Genomic DNA, 18,287 nt, shown 5'->3' with positions numbered 1-18,287 from the left:
TATATATATATATATATATATATATATATATATATATACAACAAAGCCCTAATGATGAACAAAATCTGACGTATAACAACAATAACATCATGTTTTGTTTATGATGTGAGTGAAATAAATGTTAAAGACAAAGAGCAGGTAAATGTTGTTTACTATTGTGTATCTGTTACATACGGCAAACAAATGATACAGTAACACAGTACTATAAAAGTAGACACAAACTATACTTTTCACTTTCAGGAAGGCAAGGACTTAGCTTGGCAGATGGCGAATAACCACTGACACTTAGTCTGTAGGATTGTTTGGTTAAAATAACATTTTCTTTTTTTGATACATACTACCCATCCCTTTTATTTAAAACTAAATTAAAAAATAATATGAAAACAAAACAGCTTTGGACAAAGGTAAAAAATACATACAAAAAGTGAATGGGTGTTCTGCCGGGAAACATACTTTATAAAGTGCAGATCTTAGACTCATCCTTTCGGTCAAGGTTGAAGTATATATTTTTTTTTATCATAAAATGTCATGGTTTGATTGGAAGATTATGTTTGAGGCCAAGTTTTTTGTTGTTGTTTTTTTTTACGGTTATGTTAAAATGGAGAATATTTCCCAACAAACACACGTCACTCATTAATCTGTGAAACATTCAACATATCAGGGATGAAAAAACATCAAAATCCTATCGCTTTTTACATCATCAATATTGCCCAAATACATCTTCCTATAATGTTATCCTTTTTTTTCCTCAATTAAGAAAATAAAGCAAGGCAAACATGTTCTTGATTTCTATAAATCCTTAATACATCCAAAGCACTGAATACCAACAAGAGGCAAACACAGGACTCAGAATAAAAATACAACTACAGTATAAAGATAAATTCTATTACTGAAACTTCAAGGCACAAGACTATGTTAAATAGACCATGAACTTTCTACCACGGTGGAACTGGAATCTATTTCTTATAGTTTCATTTGACTTTAAATTGTCCTTCTTGCACGATTCAAAGTGCTGCTTTTTAGTCAATAAGGGTAAATTTCTTTTACTTCAGTTCTACTGTTTAACAGAGTACACAAATTAGAGACGAAAACTCATATCGGATCTGCTGGGTATACTATCATACTATTGCTATCAAGATTAAATGGTCTATTTCCAATGTCGGATTTAGAATTAAAAAACAAAACAAAACAAAAAAAAATGCTAATAATAAAAATAAATCTAACACCGAAATCTACAAATTACTCTAGCCACTACAATTGTTGATACAGCGGCATATGAAGCCCAAACCAGTTAAATCATTAAAACAAGAAACAAATACTTCAATGAAATAAATCTGTTCGTATTAAACAGACTGAAGTGCACAGCTAGCCTTCATTGAACACATTCAGTATTTTACACCTCATGAAATCCTTCGGATCCGGTTAGTGTGGTTGGGCTCAGCTCTTGGAGTGCTGTTTGAAAACATCTTATATATAATAGTAAAGGGCAAGCAATGTCCTATCTTCTAATGGCAATCATGCATATTGATACATGTTCACGTACATAGCATGTATTTTTGGCTACAGGGACACAAGGACATTCCAAAGCATATTTCACTGCCAGAGAGGCACAAATAACCCAAAACAAACGAGAAAATAAAACAAACAAACCAACATATAAATAATAAAAGTAATTTTCTTATTCTGTCTTCACCCGTTTGTAGGGCTCCATTTTTGTCAGTGGGCTTTGAGCGCTACAAAAGGCAAGAAGTTCATAAAGCAGAGGGTTTTTAACAATTCATCGTTTCTAGGTGGGCACAAAGGTCCAGCTGATGGAAAAAAAAAAGAAAATAGTACAACAATGAAACCTCTAGTTACAAAACACACACACACACACACACCAGTGCACGTCCTACCTATGAAAAATGACCAAATAAAATCCAAGCGTTTGAGTAAATAAATTCACCTTCCGCGTTGCTTCGTTGGGATAAAGGGGTTTCTTTAGAATCAAAGGTCACTTCAACCACCTTAGTAAGTCTCCCAAAATAAAGGCACTACCCTTTCTGTTTCAGCCAGACTGATGCAGCTTGTGAGTCGACACTTTAAACTAAGAGTTGTCGTGACTTCAATTCATGTCTGGAGGTTTCTTTCCTTAACCTGTCCCACTGAGAATGTGCTATCCATTCTGCTCCCTCCATTCTCCCGCTGGAGTTTAGTGAGACCGGGGAGACGTTCACAACGTCAGCCGCCGGTTAAGTGAGCGCTCGAGCTCTGACGAGGACAGAGAGTGAGCCGGTGGTGTTCGACAAACACTTTAAAGTCTCTTGTTAGACCTCAAGCAATTAACGGAATTGGAGGACCACGTGAAAATCCATTACCTTTATCTGCTTCTGACTACTTGAAATGATTACATAGCCCTTGTTCCGAGCGGAAACGCTCTTGTGTTCTCTGTGCCCCTTCCCAGTGAGGGTCGAGGGAGCAGGGGCTGGAGGAAGAGAATGGAGACACTTTCGTGCTTGACAATACTTGAGGGGGAAAATGAAAAGATGCAATGCTCCCTTGTGATTGTCAATACTAATTTAAAGGGGTGGTTGATTGCGATTTCACTTTTTTCATTATAAATAGTGTGTTTCTGTAAAGTTGCAGCACTGAAAGTTCAGTGTAAGCAGAGATATCGTCTTTTAAAAATCAGGAAGTTTAATGCCTACAAAAACGACTCGAATGGGACTACAACGGGTTTTAGACGTCACTAACCCATACATTTGCATCAACCCTCCCTCCGGAATATGCAAAAAAGGTGTCCCAGCTGTCAGGGCTTCTGTGTTCGGGCTTCCCATGGACGTTGTAGTTTGTCAACAATGGGTACAATTTATGTTTGATTATGTTCCTGAAAATTACAATCGTAATTTAATCGTAATTTAGCTCTCTGTGCGTCGCATTTTACGAAAGACAGCTTCCAGAATCTCCACGAATTCAATACCGGATTCAACAAGAAACTGTTACTAAAACATGAAGCATTTCCAACTTTAAAACCAAAGGCGGAAGTTGTTGGGCCACAACCTGTAAGTCGGCTAAGACTTAATCATTTTAAATGTATTTGCATGTATAATTTCAGACGTAAGATTTTATTTTTATCAAATGCCAGCGCTGGCCACTTAGTTATGCTAATTCGTGTCTACGACAAACGCGGACAAACATTTTGGACCTGAATTTGTATATGTACTAATTTTGTAAATGTATTTTTCATGTATAGATATGACGTTATTTTTCGATTTGATCAAAAACGTAAACCAATGCCAACGCTGTTTGTGTATATAGTAGCCAGTTAGTTCGATGCTATTGTGTAAAACAAACGTATATAAAGTTAAAAATAATATAGGCAAATTACCATTCAGAAACATTTTGTAAGAGCCATTCTCTTCATCGCCGCTTTCTGGGTCTGATTCTGGCTCAAACTGGCTCTGCAGTATCGACATCGATTATGTACATTTGACAGGAACACATATGCAACTTTCGCCCGTAAAGGTAATGGGCGTGATGTATCGGGACAACGTCCACTACAGTTTAGCCAATCACAACACACCGGCCCAAACTAACCAATCCGAGCCCATTGCCTGTTTCTGAGGGAGTGGTTTCATAGACTCAGGAAGTCAACCGGTCGTTCAAATGACAGAGAAAGCGGCTTACAATAAAGGTGAAATTTATGAAAAATAAGACTTTTAAAAAAAGAAAAACCACGAATATATGTTATATTGCACCCTATAAACACAATCATGCAAAGAAAAAAAGCAGTAAACCACCCCTTTAATCTCTCCGTTTAGAGACAAAAGGTTTTATTTTTCATTTAAACGTATTCAAAATACCAAGAGGCTACTCTAAAGCACACTTGAGAAGAAAGGAGCAGTAAGTTCTGTCTCACATGGATTTGAACCCCTTATCGACAGCAAATATCAAAAAAATCTCACTCTATCTGAACGAAAAGATTACTGAGTGTTAATTAAAACTGTCTGTTATGACATTTATCGGCATATATGTCAGTGGCAATGCACATCTACCACCCAAGCCACACTAAACATGACTTAACACACAGACAAAACTAAACGGGAAAGGCTTTGGGGAAAAGGCAACCCATCTCACTCTGGGACTATTCAAAACAACAACTGCAATATCTAGAGTATAAAATATTAATTTGTGATGCCATTAGATTCAGGGGTCTATGAATATTGGTTTCGCATATTTTGAATATTGAATATTTTTGTTATTGAATCATTTTCATTTTGAATATTTTTCAGAACACCACTGCACGCCACTGATATATATATCCATAACCAAACGGGTTGGTTTTAAAATACATAAAATATGTGGGTCTGCATTAGAATAGATTTGACAGTCAAATGTCATGACGTTTACTAACTTTACTGCCTTTGCCCCCCCCCATTATGGACCATAAATATGTGATATCAAATACTGTGAGTGAAATGTAGCCATTATGTGTTAATTATTTTATGATTATCATAATTTTATGATTTTGTATACGAGCTGTGTTTTTACAGAGAAAGCTAAACTAAACAAAAGTATGGCTCTTTATAAAGACATAAAACATGCATTCTATGCTAACATAAATCTGAAGAAAGGTACAACCTCCGGACATGAAACAGAAGTCTGTGCAATGCTAGAAACAATATATGCAAAAAAATAAAATAAAAAAAAAATAAATAAAAAAATATATATATATGTATATGTATATATATATATATATATTTTTTTTTTTTTTTAAGTAAGGTGCATTTCATCTAGGAAAAGAAGCGAAAAAGGAACAGAAAGTGCTGTAAAATCCTAAATGTTACATAAACAAAGAAGAACTTCCTCAGTTTGGTTCCAAATTTCTTTAGAATTAAGTTTCATCCTATCCTAATCATATATATATATTATTTTATATAATATTGTAGTTAATTACTAAGACACTCATTGTCCAATATCTAACCACTTGCATGGAGCCATAATCTGCAGTCCGTCTTTTTGACTGCTGTTATTTTGAAGACTTTATATTAGAAAACGAATGGAACTATATTTCACAATGGCAACGAGTTGAAATTTATTTAAGTTTTCTTTCCGTTTTCCTGTCAAGTAATGTTTCATAATTCAAAATATATACGTTTCTAAAACGTTTAACCCTCAACAATAGTGCTGTCCCGGATTTTAGAAACCTTTATGTATAGGAAAGACAATGTCGGAGTCCTGTAATAAATAGCACGCAAAGCACGCAAGCATCAGCAACCCATGCATTTGACACTATACAAACTACAGCCTGACGAGACATTATATAAATATATAGCAATCTATTAACTTTCCTGTCGGAATCATTTTTAGAACAGCATCTCTATGGTATGAATCTATAACCACACACCGTAAAACCAAACGCTACATTTGAAATGGTATGCTTTTTTTGTTTTTTTGTTAGGGATCTGTGTCACAAGAACACAAGGCCACTATTTAAATTGTACTTAATGGGAAAAAGCAGGAAAACGTAACAAATTCCTCTTCTAATATTCTTTGACTTGAGTTAACATCTACTCCAGACGCTACACTGGACTGTGCTTTCAATATTCCCCAACAAATACGTTTGTGCTTTATCTTCCCCACCAAAGAAAATGAAGTGGCATTTTCTCAGGCACCTCCGAAACGGTGATTAGGTTAAACGAACTACTCGTAATGAACATACATATGTGCGCTAGAAATATCAACAAGGCAAAAGGAAATAATACTACTGAATTCAATTGATCTTCACAGGTCAACAGGCTGGAAATGTCAGCTTGGCACAAACCCACAACTAGGAAGTTCTTTTCTGTATGAGTTAAACTAGCGTTAAACTGCAACAGCTGTGTCCGACTCAAATGGAAAGGTGGAGATCGGAAATGTGGCCTTTTTTCTCTTAACGTCTGATTTGCCCCTTCGTTAAATGACACAAAAGGAAGAACACACTGATAGGACACCTTTTTGCTAGGGTTGAGATGACATGACGACGAGGCATTTTAGTTCCTTCGAGAACAATTTGATCAGAAAGTTTCACTTACTATGGCGTGTGACTTGGGCATCCGTTACCACTTGAGTGCGTTTCTACTTCCTACAAGCACTGACAAAGGAATACGGGGTCTTAGTGAGTGCTAAGATATACTAATACAAAGATATAGTGGGAAATAAAAGGAAACCATAAAGAAAAAGGTTAGCAGAGAATTCATCCGGAAGCAAGAGAATCATCTCCCCGCGTCCAACCCACAGAGAGAACGAGACACAACAGCTGCCTTTTGTTTCAGTACGTTTACATTTTTGTATATTTTTGTTTCCTTTTTCCTCAGTAAAAAAGAACGAAATATCACTCGTCTTGCTGCGACCGCCTCCGCTTCTTCACGCGCGGCGACGACGCCGCCGCTGCCAATCGGTCACTTAGTCAGTCAGCTCACGGGTTCGCTCACTTGTGTCCGGGACTCGACAGTTTCCTCTCGGCTCGGCCTCGGGACGGCGGAGGGAGGAACAATGTCCCTCATCTCCTTGCCTTCTCCCATCACAGTCGTCTTGCTTGCGTTCTGAGCGTCCCTGTCAGTTCTCGCCTCCTCCCTGCAGGCCACGTGCTCCGCTTTCGGCCTGGAGGTGCTTAAGTCCTGGGGTTCGTTCTCCATGGTCGCAGGCGCCGGCGGCCCCCCGTGCGTGGAGTGACCCAGGGAGAGCTGGTGAGCCTGCGGAGTGTAGGTGGAGGGCGGCATGGCCTGCAGGTGGTGGTGTTGGTGGTGGTGATGATGGTGGTGGTGTTTAAAGTGCTGCCCTCGCTGATCTCTCTTCTTGTGACTCTTTAATCCTCCGCCGCTGGTTGCCGTTCCGCTGCCGCTGCTGCTGCTGCCGTTCCCTGGGTCCGCGGATGCCTCTTTGTGCTTCCGGCCGGGATGCTTGTGAAGCCTCTGTCCCGTTTCTACCTCCTCACCTGTAGGGGTCACAGTTGAAGTAATCAGTCGTTTTGCAAACGTCTCCGTCGGTGTGGTTCCAGAGGTGGTGGATCCCTCCAGCTCCTCTAAAGTCTCTCGAGTTTTGCGTTTCTTGATAGGAAGCGCCCTCTCCTGAACAGGCTTTAAGGAAGACTCCTTCTGAGCTTTTTTCTTGGCCTCTGCCGAGAGAATGGCCGCGGCCGCGTACGCGGCGGCTGAGCCTGTCCCTACCGCTGACTGAGAAGCAGCTGCTGGCTTGCGGCCACGTTTTTTGGGGGTGCTCGGCGGTTCCTGTTCCGATTTCCGTTTGCGCCCTCGGCGCACTTTGGCAACTGCCGCTTGCCCCAATGGCGCCCCCTGTTCAGTTTTAGGTGCAACAAAGGGCATCTTTACAAGGAGTTTTCCCGGACTCTTTTCTACAACACGCTTTACCGCCACGCCTTCCGTGGCCTGCCGTACCTTTCCGCTGCCTTTTGGGCGACCCCTCCCGCGACCGGAGGGTTTGACCACTTTAGGCTTCTTTGGCGGTCTCTTTTCTCTACGAGATGGGCTTCCCCGGCCCGTGACTGTGAAGTCAAAGTCATTGGGATCCGTGGTGGTGTCGCCCACCTTTTGGAAGTACGCCATGAGCTCCACTTTGGAACGGAAGGCTTTCCCTTCTGGGCTGAAAAATAAAAACAAATACGTTACTGTGAAATGAAAGTAATTTAATATTAATTTGAAAGAACATTTGAACATGAGAAAGTTTATGTGTGCAAGATTTGCGACCATACAAGTACGTCATATGCACTTGTGGTGCAAATCTGAATATTTTATTTGATTTCATGTTTATTGTTATTGAGTATGCTTTAAAATAAAGTATTGTGGGAACTGCGACACATCAAGCCCCGTTCACACCGCCAGCGACACGCAGCGACAAAGCGACAAGATCCCATTCATTTCAATGGAACGCTGGCGACATCGGGCGACACGAGCGACAGTGACCGTTGGCGACAGAATGTGGGCGTGTCAAGCGACAAAAGTTGAGAATTTTCAACTTTATGCAAATGAGAAGCGATTTTCGCGAGCGACAACCAATAGGAAAGAAGACTTTCAGTGAAGCTCACGTCACCGTCTCGAGTGCAGGCAAGACAGAAAGAGTTCGAGGACGATTTCACTGTTTTATATGATTTGACTGTAACCACATACATGGATAATAAAATGATGCATGGAAAAGAAACTGTCGACCGTCTCAGTGAGTTTAGTTCATACATTTAACGTTATAGTTTGAGTGTTTTAATTTTATGATGCACTGATGCAGTTCATTTTACAACTTCCCCTGCATTACGTTGACTATTAGACACAAGAAAATTGATTATTTGTCAAATTCGAATGACGTTTTTATAATTTGTGACAGTATGAGTGAGTTTAATTTGTTCATTGATCGATCGTTGATCAAGTAAATGATTTAATCCACTGAACACTGCTGTGGTAATATAAAAACACTCTCCCAACAGCATACGGTTTCTTTTTAGCCTTAAAAGTCATTTATTCCCAGTCAAATTAAAATTATATAGTTGTATACATCACTTCTGATGGTATTTTCTAAAGATATGGCCAGACGTGCAGTCTACCAATAACATCAGAGCGATAGCACTATGAACGCCCACAAGCGACATCACCGACCGTACAGACCCTAGCGACACACAGCGACAAAGTCGCTGGCGGTGTGAACGGGGCTTCAGTCAGTGTTCAACAGCATGCACCCTTCATTCATTCGTCATGTCAAATTATTTGGAAGAACAATAAAAAGAAAAGCTCTAAAACACAAATCTCTGTGACCCCAACCAGTGTAATTCTAATTCCCCAACCTTTCTAATCTACACATGCAATTCAGATTTATTAATAACCAATGAGTTATTGTATCAAGCTTCAAATACTGCTGGAACCAGTTACGTAAACTTGCCTTGGCAACTAGCTGAAATTAAATATTTTTAAGCATATTTTAGATTTTATTTCAATTAAGGTTTATTTAGTTTCAAGTAACGAAACCATTTTTTAAAATGGTTTTAGTTTTAGTTAACCCTACTATCCCCGCCTCAGACAAATCAGCTGTAAATCTGTGATTAAGACTTTAGCAACAATAAAATGCGAGGGATTCTTACTCAAAAACATGAGTATTAGTATGTAACATTAGTATGGCTTTGTTTGGGCCATAACAGTTTAATCAGTGGTGGAGGAAGTACTGAATCTCAGTACTTAAGTAAAAGTACAAATATCCAGATAAATATTTACTTCAGTAAAAGTAGAAGTAACACAATAACAACCATACTTAAGTAAAAAGTACCTGATTTTAAATGTACTTTAAGTATTAAAAATAAAAGTACTTGCATAACAATTTATTCTCTTAATGTCTATTTTCTAATGATTAATAAAACATTTAATTCTAACTCATTCAACTTAATACTCCAATAATGATGTTCAATAATAATGGAAATAATTGTTGTCACCATTTCAGATACAAGCTTGCAATTAGGCAATATAGCTACACATCATGCTTATCCTTACTATATGTTAATAACTATGTTGGCAGTAAACGCAATTAATTTATGGTGTTATTCTGAACCTCTTGGCTTGCCATAATCCCAACCAAACGTATATTACACAAAGTGTGTTTCCTATGCACGTAAAATCAAATTTTCGCATATAAATTGCACGATAAACACACTGCGTGCGAGACACATTTAGTGTGACCGGGTTGATATATCTATGGCAACCAAACGTCACTGGTGAGACAAACGTGCAACGAACGGACGGTCAAATTACGTTTTGGCAAGGGGAAAAACTGATCAGAAAATGTAACAGAAGTTGTAGAAATGTAGTAGAGTAGAAAGTATAATAATTGCTGCAAAATGTAACAAAGTAAAATTATTTTACTTAAGTAAAGTAAAGATACGTGAAAAATGTACTTAAGTGAAGTAACAAAGTATTTGTACTTCGTTTCATCCCACCACTGAGTTTAATACACAATGGTACAACCAGAGACCAGAGACATCACAAGCTGGCTTTGGCATGACGGACAGAAGTACACAATGAATAAAGTTCAAATAAATAATCTATTATATATGTAAATAAAATGGTTTTATTTGAGTTTAACGGGGAATATAGCACATCAACTGAGGCCACAAGCTTTCCCAGTGTGCAACATGCCGCCAAGTGAATCTTTTCATTAGAAGTCAGTGTCTCTCCAAACACAATAACGCAACTTTAATAATGACTGATTTGTTCCATCTGCCATTTGGAATGCAACATTGTGAAATTAGTATCATCATCACAGTTGCTCTCAAAAAAAAAAAGTACAAACTTCCTGTAACTTGTACTAACTTGATCAGGTAGACATCAAATTTGCCAGCAGATCGGCCCGACTTGCGCTGTTTCAGCTTGCGCGTCCAACCTTGAGGCAGTGAAGGGTCGTCATACAGTGGGCCTCTGTCCCGAATGATGGAGCGCCGCTGCTTGGCTGATGCAGAAGATTCTGGAGCGCTGAGAGCGGCTCCAACTTCGGGGTCAATGGGTTCAGACTTCCCTGCCTCCGCCTGTTGTCCGACATCCCCCTGCGTAAAGAGGCGCGGGGGAGGAGGAACGGATACTGTGGCCTCGAGTTTTTCCACATCTTGCCGTTCCTTTTTGTTTTTCTTCTGCTTCTGTGTCTTGTCTTTTGAGCCCTCCTGGTCTTCATTCTTGTCCTCACCTCTGCTGACAACACAAGAGATAAGTGGCACACTGAGACAGGATGACAGTATTACGGGACTGTATTCTAGTCAACCGCTTGTCTAGATGTCTATGAAGAATTTTTTTAACTGGACACTGGACAGAAGGGCTGCATTTGCATGATAGCCATCATCAATTCAATATTTTGGCTCATTTTCAGATCACACAAGCTCAATTAAATACCAACACTAAGCAGGCGGGAAGTGGCTTGAATTTAAAAGTGATAGCATAAAACTTTACTGATGCAATTCGCATCTTAACATCTTTGGACGTCATCCTCAGGATGTCTATTTCGTAACTTCAGGATAAACGAGTTCAATTTGATTTCTACTGTGCATACAGACACACGGAAATCACCCTGGAGGTGTTAAGAGGCCCATTTCTAGCAAAACCTCAACGTGGAGGCTGAATCATTGTCTTCAGGCGACGAAGGAATTTCCCTCTTCAAGCGGACAAACTCTTTGTGTGTTTCTTTTTACAAAAAAGTTTACTAAACAAGTTAATTTTCCTTAGACTTTGCAGATTCCTCTAAATACGTATGTTTTTGTCATGACCACATGGTGGCTTGGTGTTTGAGAAATGAACAGAATATTAAAACCCATTAAAACATCACATCATAATCAACAAAAAGTTGTGAACTAAATAATTTCCATATCTCTAGCAACTGAGATTTAAGAGAAAAAAATGCCTATTTATTTTAATATATAATTATTCTATTTATATTTTATTTCTTTAGTCATCATACGGTACTGCTTCCCTAATTTTGGGAAACAAAACTTCCGCAATAAAACCAAATTTAAAGGACACTGTTTTTACTAGATTTCCTTATCATTTACAGTTACTCTATCAGGGTGGAGACTGGGATCATTGTAACAGAACCAGCATTTTCTGAGCTCAAATGTTTTGTCACTTTCAACAATAGTGCAGTGTTAAAATAGAGAAGACAAAAGTCAAGTGATGAACACATTCATGAAGTTTACCGGATAGATAAAGCTGGAATGACTGGTTAATCTGTTTTTTTATGTTGCACTCCCTTAAACAATCAATAACAGTTGGCAAAAAAAATCAGACATCAGTTTCAATACTACACACCACAATCACAAACTAAAAACAAACATTAATTTAAGATTATTAAGTTTTGTGTGCCAAATAGCACATCATTATACTATATAGTGCAAAGAACAGTTCATATTTCAATTCTATCTAGCCAATTTTTAACATAGGATCATTCCTTGTCAACTCAACCAGACGTCCCTGGCTAAACATTTTAATTTTGATCTTTTTTTTCTGGTGAAAGAAATACATAAAAGAAAGCCAAAATATTAAAGGTCATGAATGTATATTTACTGAGTAATTCACTGTTTTGTAGAGGGTGGTCAAAAAGACAATTTTCACACACTCCATATCTTTTAAGATCTCCATGTCTCAGGGATTGAACCATACAGGGCCTTTAAAATTAAGTGTCCAAAATCTAAAAGGATATTAAAATATATTTAATACTTCTTGAGTTACAGGCAAGCAAACTTGTAGCAAAAAAACATAATATGCACTTTTTTAACTGTCACCGTTGGCATGCAAAGCAACAAAGATTTCTAAAGTCAACGGATTTAATTAAATAACCAACAAATCTCTGTGTAAATATAAAATAATGAAGTTTTCATCTTTTTAAAGTAATTTTTACCCCCCTGTAATTTGGCTCCAAATCTCATGTGAAAATTGTCATTTTGACCTTCCCTCTATAAAACATTGAATTACCCAGTTTGTCTTTCTTCAGAAAAAAAATTAACAAAATCTAAAATTTTAGCCGAAGAAGGTTCTGAAATTTGGTTGATTTGACATGGAATGACCCTATACATACTGCTCACAGTAGGCATACTTTCAGTATGCAAGTGAAGTATAACTAGCAAATTTAACTTTCACTATACAGTAGAGCCAGACCGATTTATCGGCAGGCCGATATTATCGGCCGATATTAGGCATTTTCCAAACTATCGGTATCGGCAGTTATAATGGCCGATAAATGAATATTTCAAAAATAAAATAAAAACGGACGAAACACACTTCAACCATGTCATGAGTGTTGGAGTTGTATAGTTTGTCCACCAGAGGGCACTCTACACCGTCCCTATTTTTTTAACTTTTGACAATGTGACTGAAGTATTTCTTTACTAGCGCGTGACATAGCAATGAGACGTATCATCTCTCCTTGGCCTGTTATATTGAAAATGTATGTTATACAATTTGCAGTATGACGTAATCGATTGCTAAATTATGGCTCATCATAAACTAGCTAACCACAAAGCTAGCTAATGCCACTATCATCAGTCTGTCCTGTTGTGACAGTAAAAGAAACAAGTTTCTTTTAAAAATGCATTATCATATTATTTTAGTTAAAGCTCAAATGTTTTGTTGCGCGTTTCTGAAATTTAAAAAAAAATAAAAAATATCGGCCGATATATCGGAATATCGGATTTTAAAACCAACAAATATTTGTATCAGTATCGGTCTTCGAAATCCTTTATCGGTCAGGCTCTACTATACAGCCTGAGCAAACTATGTGGAGTAGCATTTCCAACAAATGCAATTTCTACCAGTTTCAAAGTTTAATAGAGTGCAACAGTTAGGTTCCAGAAGCAGAAATCACATTTTATCCTCAGAAAATTTATTTAATAACCTAAACATTTCAAGAGCTCAGTGATCGTATCTTATATGCTTCTTCTTTTTAATTGGTTTATTAAATTTTTTTTTTAATTTACATCTGAATTGCGTATGAAAAACAACACTATCCACAATCTTGAAATGAGATCCACACATTATCATTTATATGGAAATGGGAACTGTGGCAAAAAGGTTCAACAGTGAGTGACCGCCCACTCCCATAAAGCCCTGCAAACGGCATGAGCAAGTCTGTCTCCCTAATCTCAAAATACTTATTTCCATACATATATGAATATTCGGGAGTATACATAACTTAAAATGCAATGTTTTACTTATAATCAATCAGTTTTAGTTCGCTTGTTTTTGCCTTATTCAATGCATCATTGGAAGAGTAGTAAGGTTGAGCAAATCAGACAATTTTGATATGATCTGAATGCTTGATGACACGTAAAAGAGGACTGACAATCCTTCAACCAGTCAGGATCAAGAAAGATGAAAGTAAAACCAAACCAAAAAGTGGTTTCTTTCTAGTTGATTAGATGATGCATACAATTTTAAATGAAACTACAAAGTTAAATAACATCCCTGCCTTGGAGACTGCGCCACATCTTCAATGACACAACAATTCGACTTCTTGATTTATATCTTTAGAGCAAGTGTCATTAAAATACATTTCTGCAATCACTTTGTTAATAAAGAATAGAATACAGTGTAATAATAATGTTATTTTAGGAAAATCACAAATTATTTCATTTCAAATGCCTGTTGTGCAAAAACATAAAAAAACAGCATCAATTCATCACACTTGTTGCCCAAATATGTTAATCTGGCACTGGCATAAAACACTTTTGGCAAGTTCACGTGCCTTGTGGTGTGACTTGCAAAACTCCATTAATAAATATTCTAAATAGCATTGTTCTACATTTTGCATAAATGCTATGCATGCAACTTTCATGACCTCGAAAATGAGAAACTACATAGAATATTTTTACCTCATCTATATTTGTCAAATCAGTCAAACCGCAGGATCATTTATTGTGAAACAATCACAGGACCTAATATAGTGAAACACTTTCCCAACACATCAAAATCTTGTTACTATGCATTTACAACTTCATGTTGTGTTACATACTCCATGAATTCATCACTAGGGCAGATACTTTCATTTGGCATCGATATTAGGAGTGGGCAATATGTAGGGCCAAAATCTTATATCATGATATAAGTCATTTTATTTCATGATAACAATATATTATTTTATTATTTATTATTTATTTATTATTTTAACAATATAGTTATTTTTGTATTAAATAAGGTTTTTATGATAAGCTATATTTTTCATAATACTAGGCTAAGTAAAAAAAGTCAGTGATAAAATAAAAACAATTAATTAATTACAAATAAATAGGACAAAACTACAATAGAACAAAAAGACAAAGGAAATAGACCAACCTGAGAAATACTACATAAATAGTAAAAAAGTAATTAAATGTACAAAAAACGCATGCGTAGTCTTCATTGTGTAAATTAAATTATGGGATATTCTTATTAAATTAACAAAAGTGATTCAGTCAGGAGCAGCGAGTTATTATTTTCTCTGTCTTTTGTTGTTTGATTAACATTAATGACCGGAATATTAGGCTACTGTCACTTTAAGACCGAATCCACTGATAAACTCTACTATTTATGTTCACGTAAGACATAAATGACTGTGGATACTTTCATTCTGACAAATAAGTGTGTGTATCTGACCTGGTAAAGCCCAATAAGGCATCAAAAAGTACAGTATTCACATGGTCTATGAGCAGCATCCTCATAAAGCGCACAATCAAACACAAAATGAGTTGTCTTTCGCTGCTTATTGCGCTTCCACAGTTTAAAAATCACAGCAATGCTTAAAAATGCATACATTATAAGCTTGTATGACCACAAAGCACAGCAACATCACGTGAACGTAACTGTAAAAGAGAAGTCAGTCCAAAATCTTTAACCGGATGACAAATTTCTACCGGTTAATAGTGTCTACCGGTATATCGCCCTCCCCTAGATGAGATATTCTGTTCATTAGCCATTTAATAATTTATAGGTTTGACCTTATGCATGAACTAACCATTTATGAAATGAGCACCACCACTCTGTAAGATTTCTTTAAGCCACAACTTATTGGGGGCCGGTCGATTAAAGAATCGTGATGAAACCTGATTGGTATTGGTCATTATTAAGTTTCACATTATTGTGAATGTTGACTGTACAATTTAATCCTATGTAGGAGCTTCACCGGAGACGCGGAGGCCTTGAAACTCAGCTGGAAATCAATTAATATCTGCGGTAGACAGCTCTTTATGTTCTGATCTGACATAGTTAAAATAATCCCATAATTTACTCACCCACAAGCAATCCTAGGTGTATGACTTTCTTCTTTCTGCTAAACACAATCAAAGTTATATTAAAAATAATGGCTCTTCCATGCTTTATAATGGGGAATGAATAGAGCCTGAGTTTTTGAAACTCCAAAAAAAACACATCCATCCATCATAGAAGTAATCCATTAGGCTCTGGGGGGTTAATAAAGGCCTTCTGAAACAAAGCGATGCATTTTTGTGAGAAAAATATCTATAGTTAACATGACATTTCCCTTGAAAAATTCTCATGTTAGACTTCTAATTCGTAACAAGCGTCATGCGTCGAGTCAGAGGTCACTTTTCTGCAAGAACAAGACTCGTGAACGGCCGTTACCGTAGTGATTATAGTTTATAAAGTTAAAAAAATGGATATTTATCAAACAAAAACGCACCACTTTGCTTCAGAAGGCCTTTATTTAACCTCCCGGAGCCTAATGGATTACTTTTATAATGGATGGATGTGCTTTTTGGAGCTTCAAAAACTCTATTCACTCCCATTAGCTTGGAATATTTATCAATTTAATACCACTCCGGTTGTGTTTGGCTGAAAGAATTAAGTCATATACACATAGGGTAGGCTTGAGGCTGAGTAAATGATGGTATATTTTCATTTCCGGGTGAACTAACACTTTAAGAACAATTCAAGTAGATAAGAACAAATTATACCACCCAGGGCAATCAAGGATCATGTTTAGCCAGCATGAACAACCGTCACTGAAAAAAAACATAAGTCAGAAAGATTGTAATATGTTTACTGGAACAAGTTGAGTCACTATAATGAAAAATCAATTTGCCCCATTTCAAACAACATTTTAGTTCAGTGACCACATTACTTCCATAATAAATGTAAAAATTATAATGGATAAAACTATAAAATATTCCAAACTCAAATGTCATGTAGACCAAATGACCCAGTACCTGCCCTTGTAATTCATGGAGCATGCAAAACACAGCAAGAAGTTGCACAGGATTCAAGACTTCGAGACATGTCACAAGTGTGTGTAAAAGACATGAACCAGTGTTTTGCGTGTTACTCCATTTGTGCAAATCGACTTGCGGTCGACCACACACACGCACGCACATACAGACAAGTATGATGCTGCTAGATCCGTTAGCTGGTTACCGGAAGTCAGCAGCTCAACAATATCGCCAGTCTGCTATCACATGGGAGTGCCTAGTGCAATGCTAAAGCAAGCTTACTATCTATTTCAGTTTTCAGTGATGCGAGAAGAACAACAGTCGCATTAACAGTGTTTTGCACCTGGAGTTATATGGTTTGCAAGCTGCAGGGGCAAAATGAGCAGCAATAACAACACAGACACACGCAGTGACATCAGACAGAGAAATAGCACATTGGCCAACTTGCTTGCATATGCAAACTTGGTACCTGGTGATGTACAGCGACCTACACGGCGCCACACCATAACACTGAAGTAAAACGCGCCTTAACCTCGTTCCTAAGCACTTAGTCAAGTAATTCCACGCCAGGACAGGCATATCTATCTGGAACAAATCTCATTTCAGTCCCCTGCCTTGTCCTGCAGCGCCACAAGCAAGCTAACTTACTTCAGTCTGCTGTTTTTGACAGCTACCGAACACTTCGAATTAAACAACACGGGAGCGGCGTAACATTCACGCGAAAGAGCCACGAATATCAGCAAAACAAAACATGTGAGCGTCCAAACCCCCAGGCAGCCCTTCGCGCTACATTTTAGAGGAGTTTTTGAAGTAACGTCAGAAATCGACACCAAACACACATTGGGATAAAGCGCGCGGCTCTCGTGCCGCACAATGTGTCCGTTGATCGTGGAAAAAGAGCGGGAGAAATGCGAGTGACGTATTCTCAACGCCTTCGCGGGCTAGCGCGGCTAACATTCCCCCCTCAGCCTGCCTGACAAAATATACACAGCGACGATCAAAACCTACGCCATCGCCGCTCGCGACGCATGACACTGGAAGCCGTGACAATGGGAATGGATACGATTCACACTTACAGTCTCTCCTCTCCGCTCTCTGCGGCGGCCATTTTTATTTAAATAAATAAATTTCCAAAAAATCACGCAACATCTTTGTGGGTACCCCTCACCCTCCTCTCCCACTCCCTCTAACACAACACCATCCTTCGGACGCGTGTTCTCGCGAGAGGTGGGGTGCAAGGGAACGGGGGCAACGAGTACGTTCTCGCGAGAGCTGAGAAGTGGATAACTAGAGAGGGGAACAACGTCCAGGGCGAGGAAAGCTGCATTGCACACCATAATAACAGTGCATAACTGTATTACCCCATTCTGTGATAAAGCCCTGTTTTCCTCAAGATAAATTCAAATCAAGATTTTTAATTTGTTTTCAGATATTCTTGTCTTGTGAAAGTGCAGACTTTTCAAACAGGTCTAGAACTCATATGGGGAAGACTAGTCTTCCACTAATAAATAAGGAAACTGAATTAAATAATACAAATTTAAATGAACAAAAAACTATTCAAATTGAGTAGACATTTGCAGTTTTATTTAATTCACACACAACG

At 37.9% G+C, this 18,287-nt stretch overlaps 1 protein-coding gene across 2 annotated transcripts; it reads right to left on the bottom strand.

Annotated features, from left to right (window-relative positions):
* Window positions 1-134: 134 nt before the first annotated feature.
* Window positions 135-17,890, bottom strand: mecp2 (methyl CpG binding protein 2). 2 transcript variants are annotated; one of them, XM_089119848.1, is made up of 3 exons: window positions 17,761-17,890; window positions 10,320-10,691; window positions 135-7,620 (listed from the first exon to the last, which is right to left on the bottom strand). In XM_089119848.1, exons 1-3 carry the CDS (start codon window positions 17,790-17,792, stop codon window positions 6,432-6,434), a joined length of 1,593 nt encoding a protein of 530 aa, XP_088975974.1. In that variant the 5' UTR covers window positions 17,793-17,890; the 3' UTR covers window positions 135-6,431. The 2 variants fall into 2 exon arrangements, with proteins under 2 accessions (XP_088975974.1, XP_039521799.1); XM_039665865.2 differs by having other exon boundaries at window positions 10,320-10,688; window positions 17,761-17,888.
* Window positions 17,891-18,287: the final 397 nt, after the last annotated feature.

Source organism: Pimephales promelas, chromosome 14 (genome assembly GCF_988280905.1).
Source record: "Pimephales promelas chromosome 14, fPimPro1.hap1.1, whole genome shotgun sequence".
NCBI lineage: Eukaryota > Metazoa > Chordata > Actinopteri > Cypriniformes > Leuciscidae > Pimephales > Pimephales promelas.
Note: the sequence above shows the minus strand (reverse complement) of the source record. Positions and strands in the feature narration are given on the sequence as shown.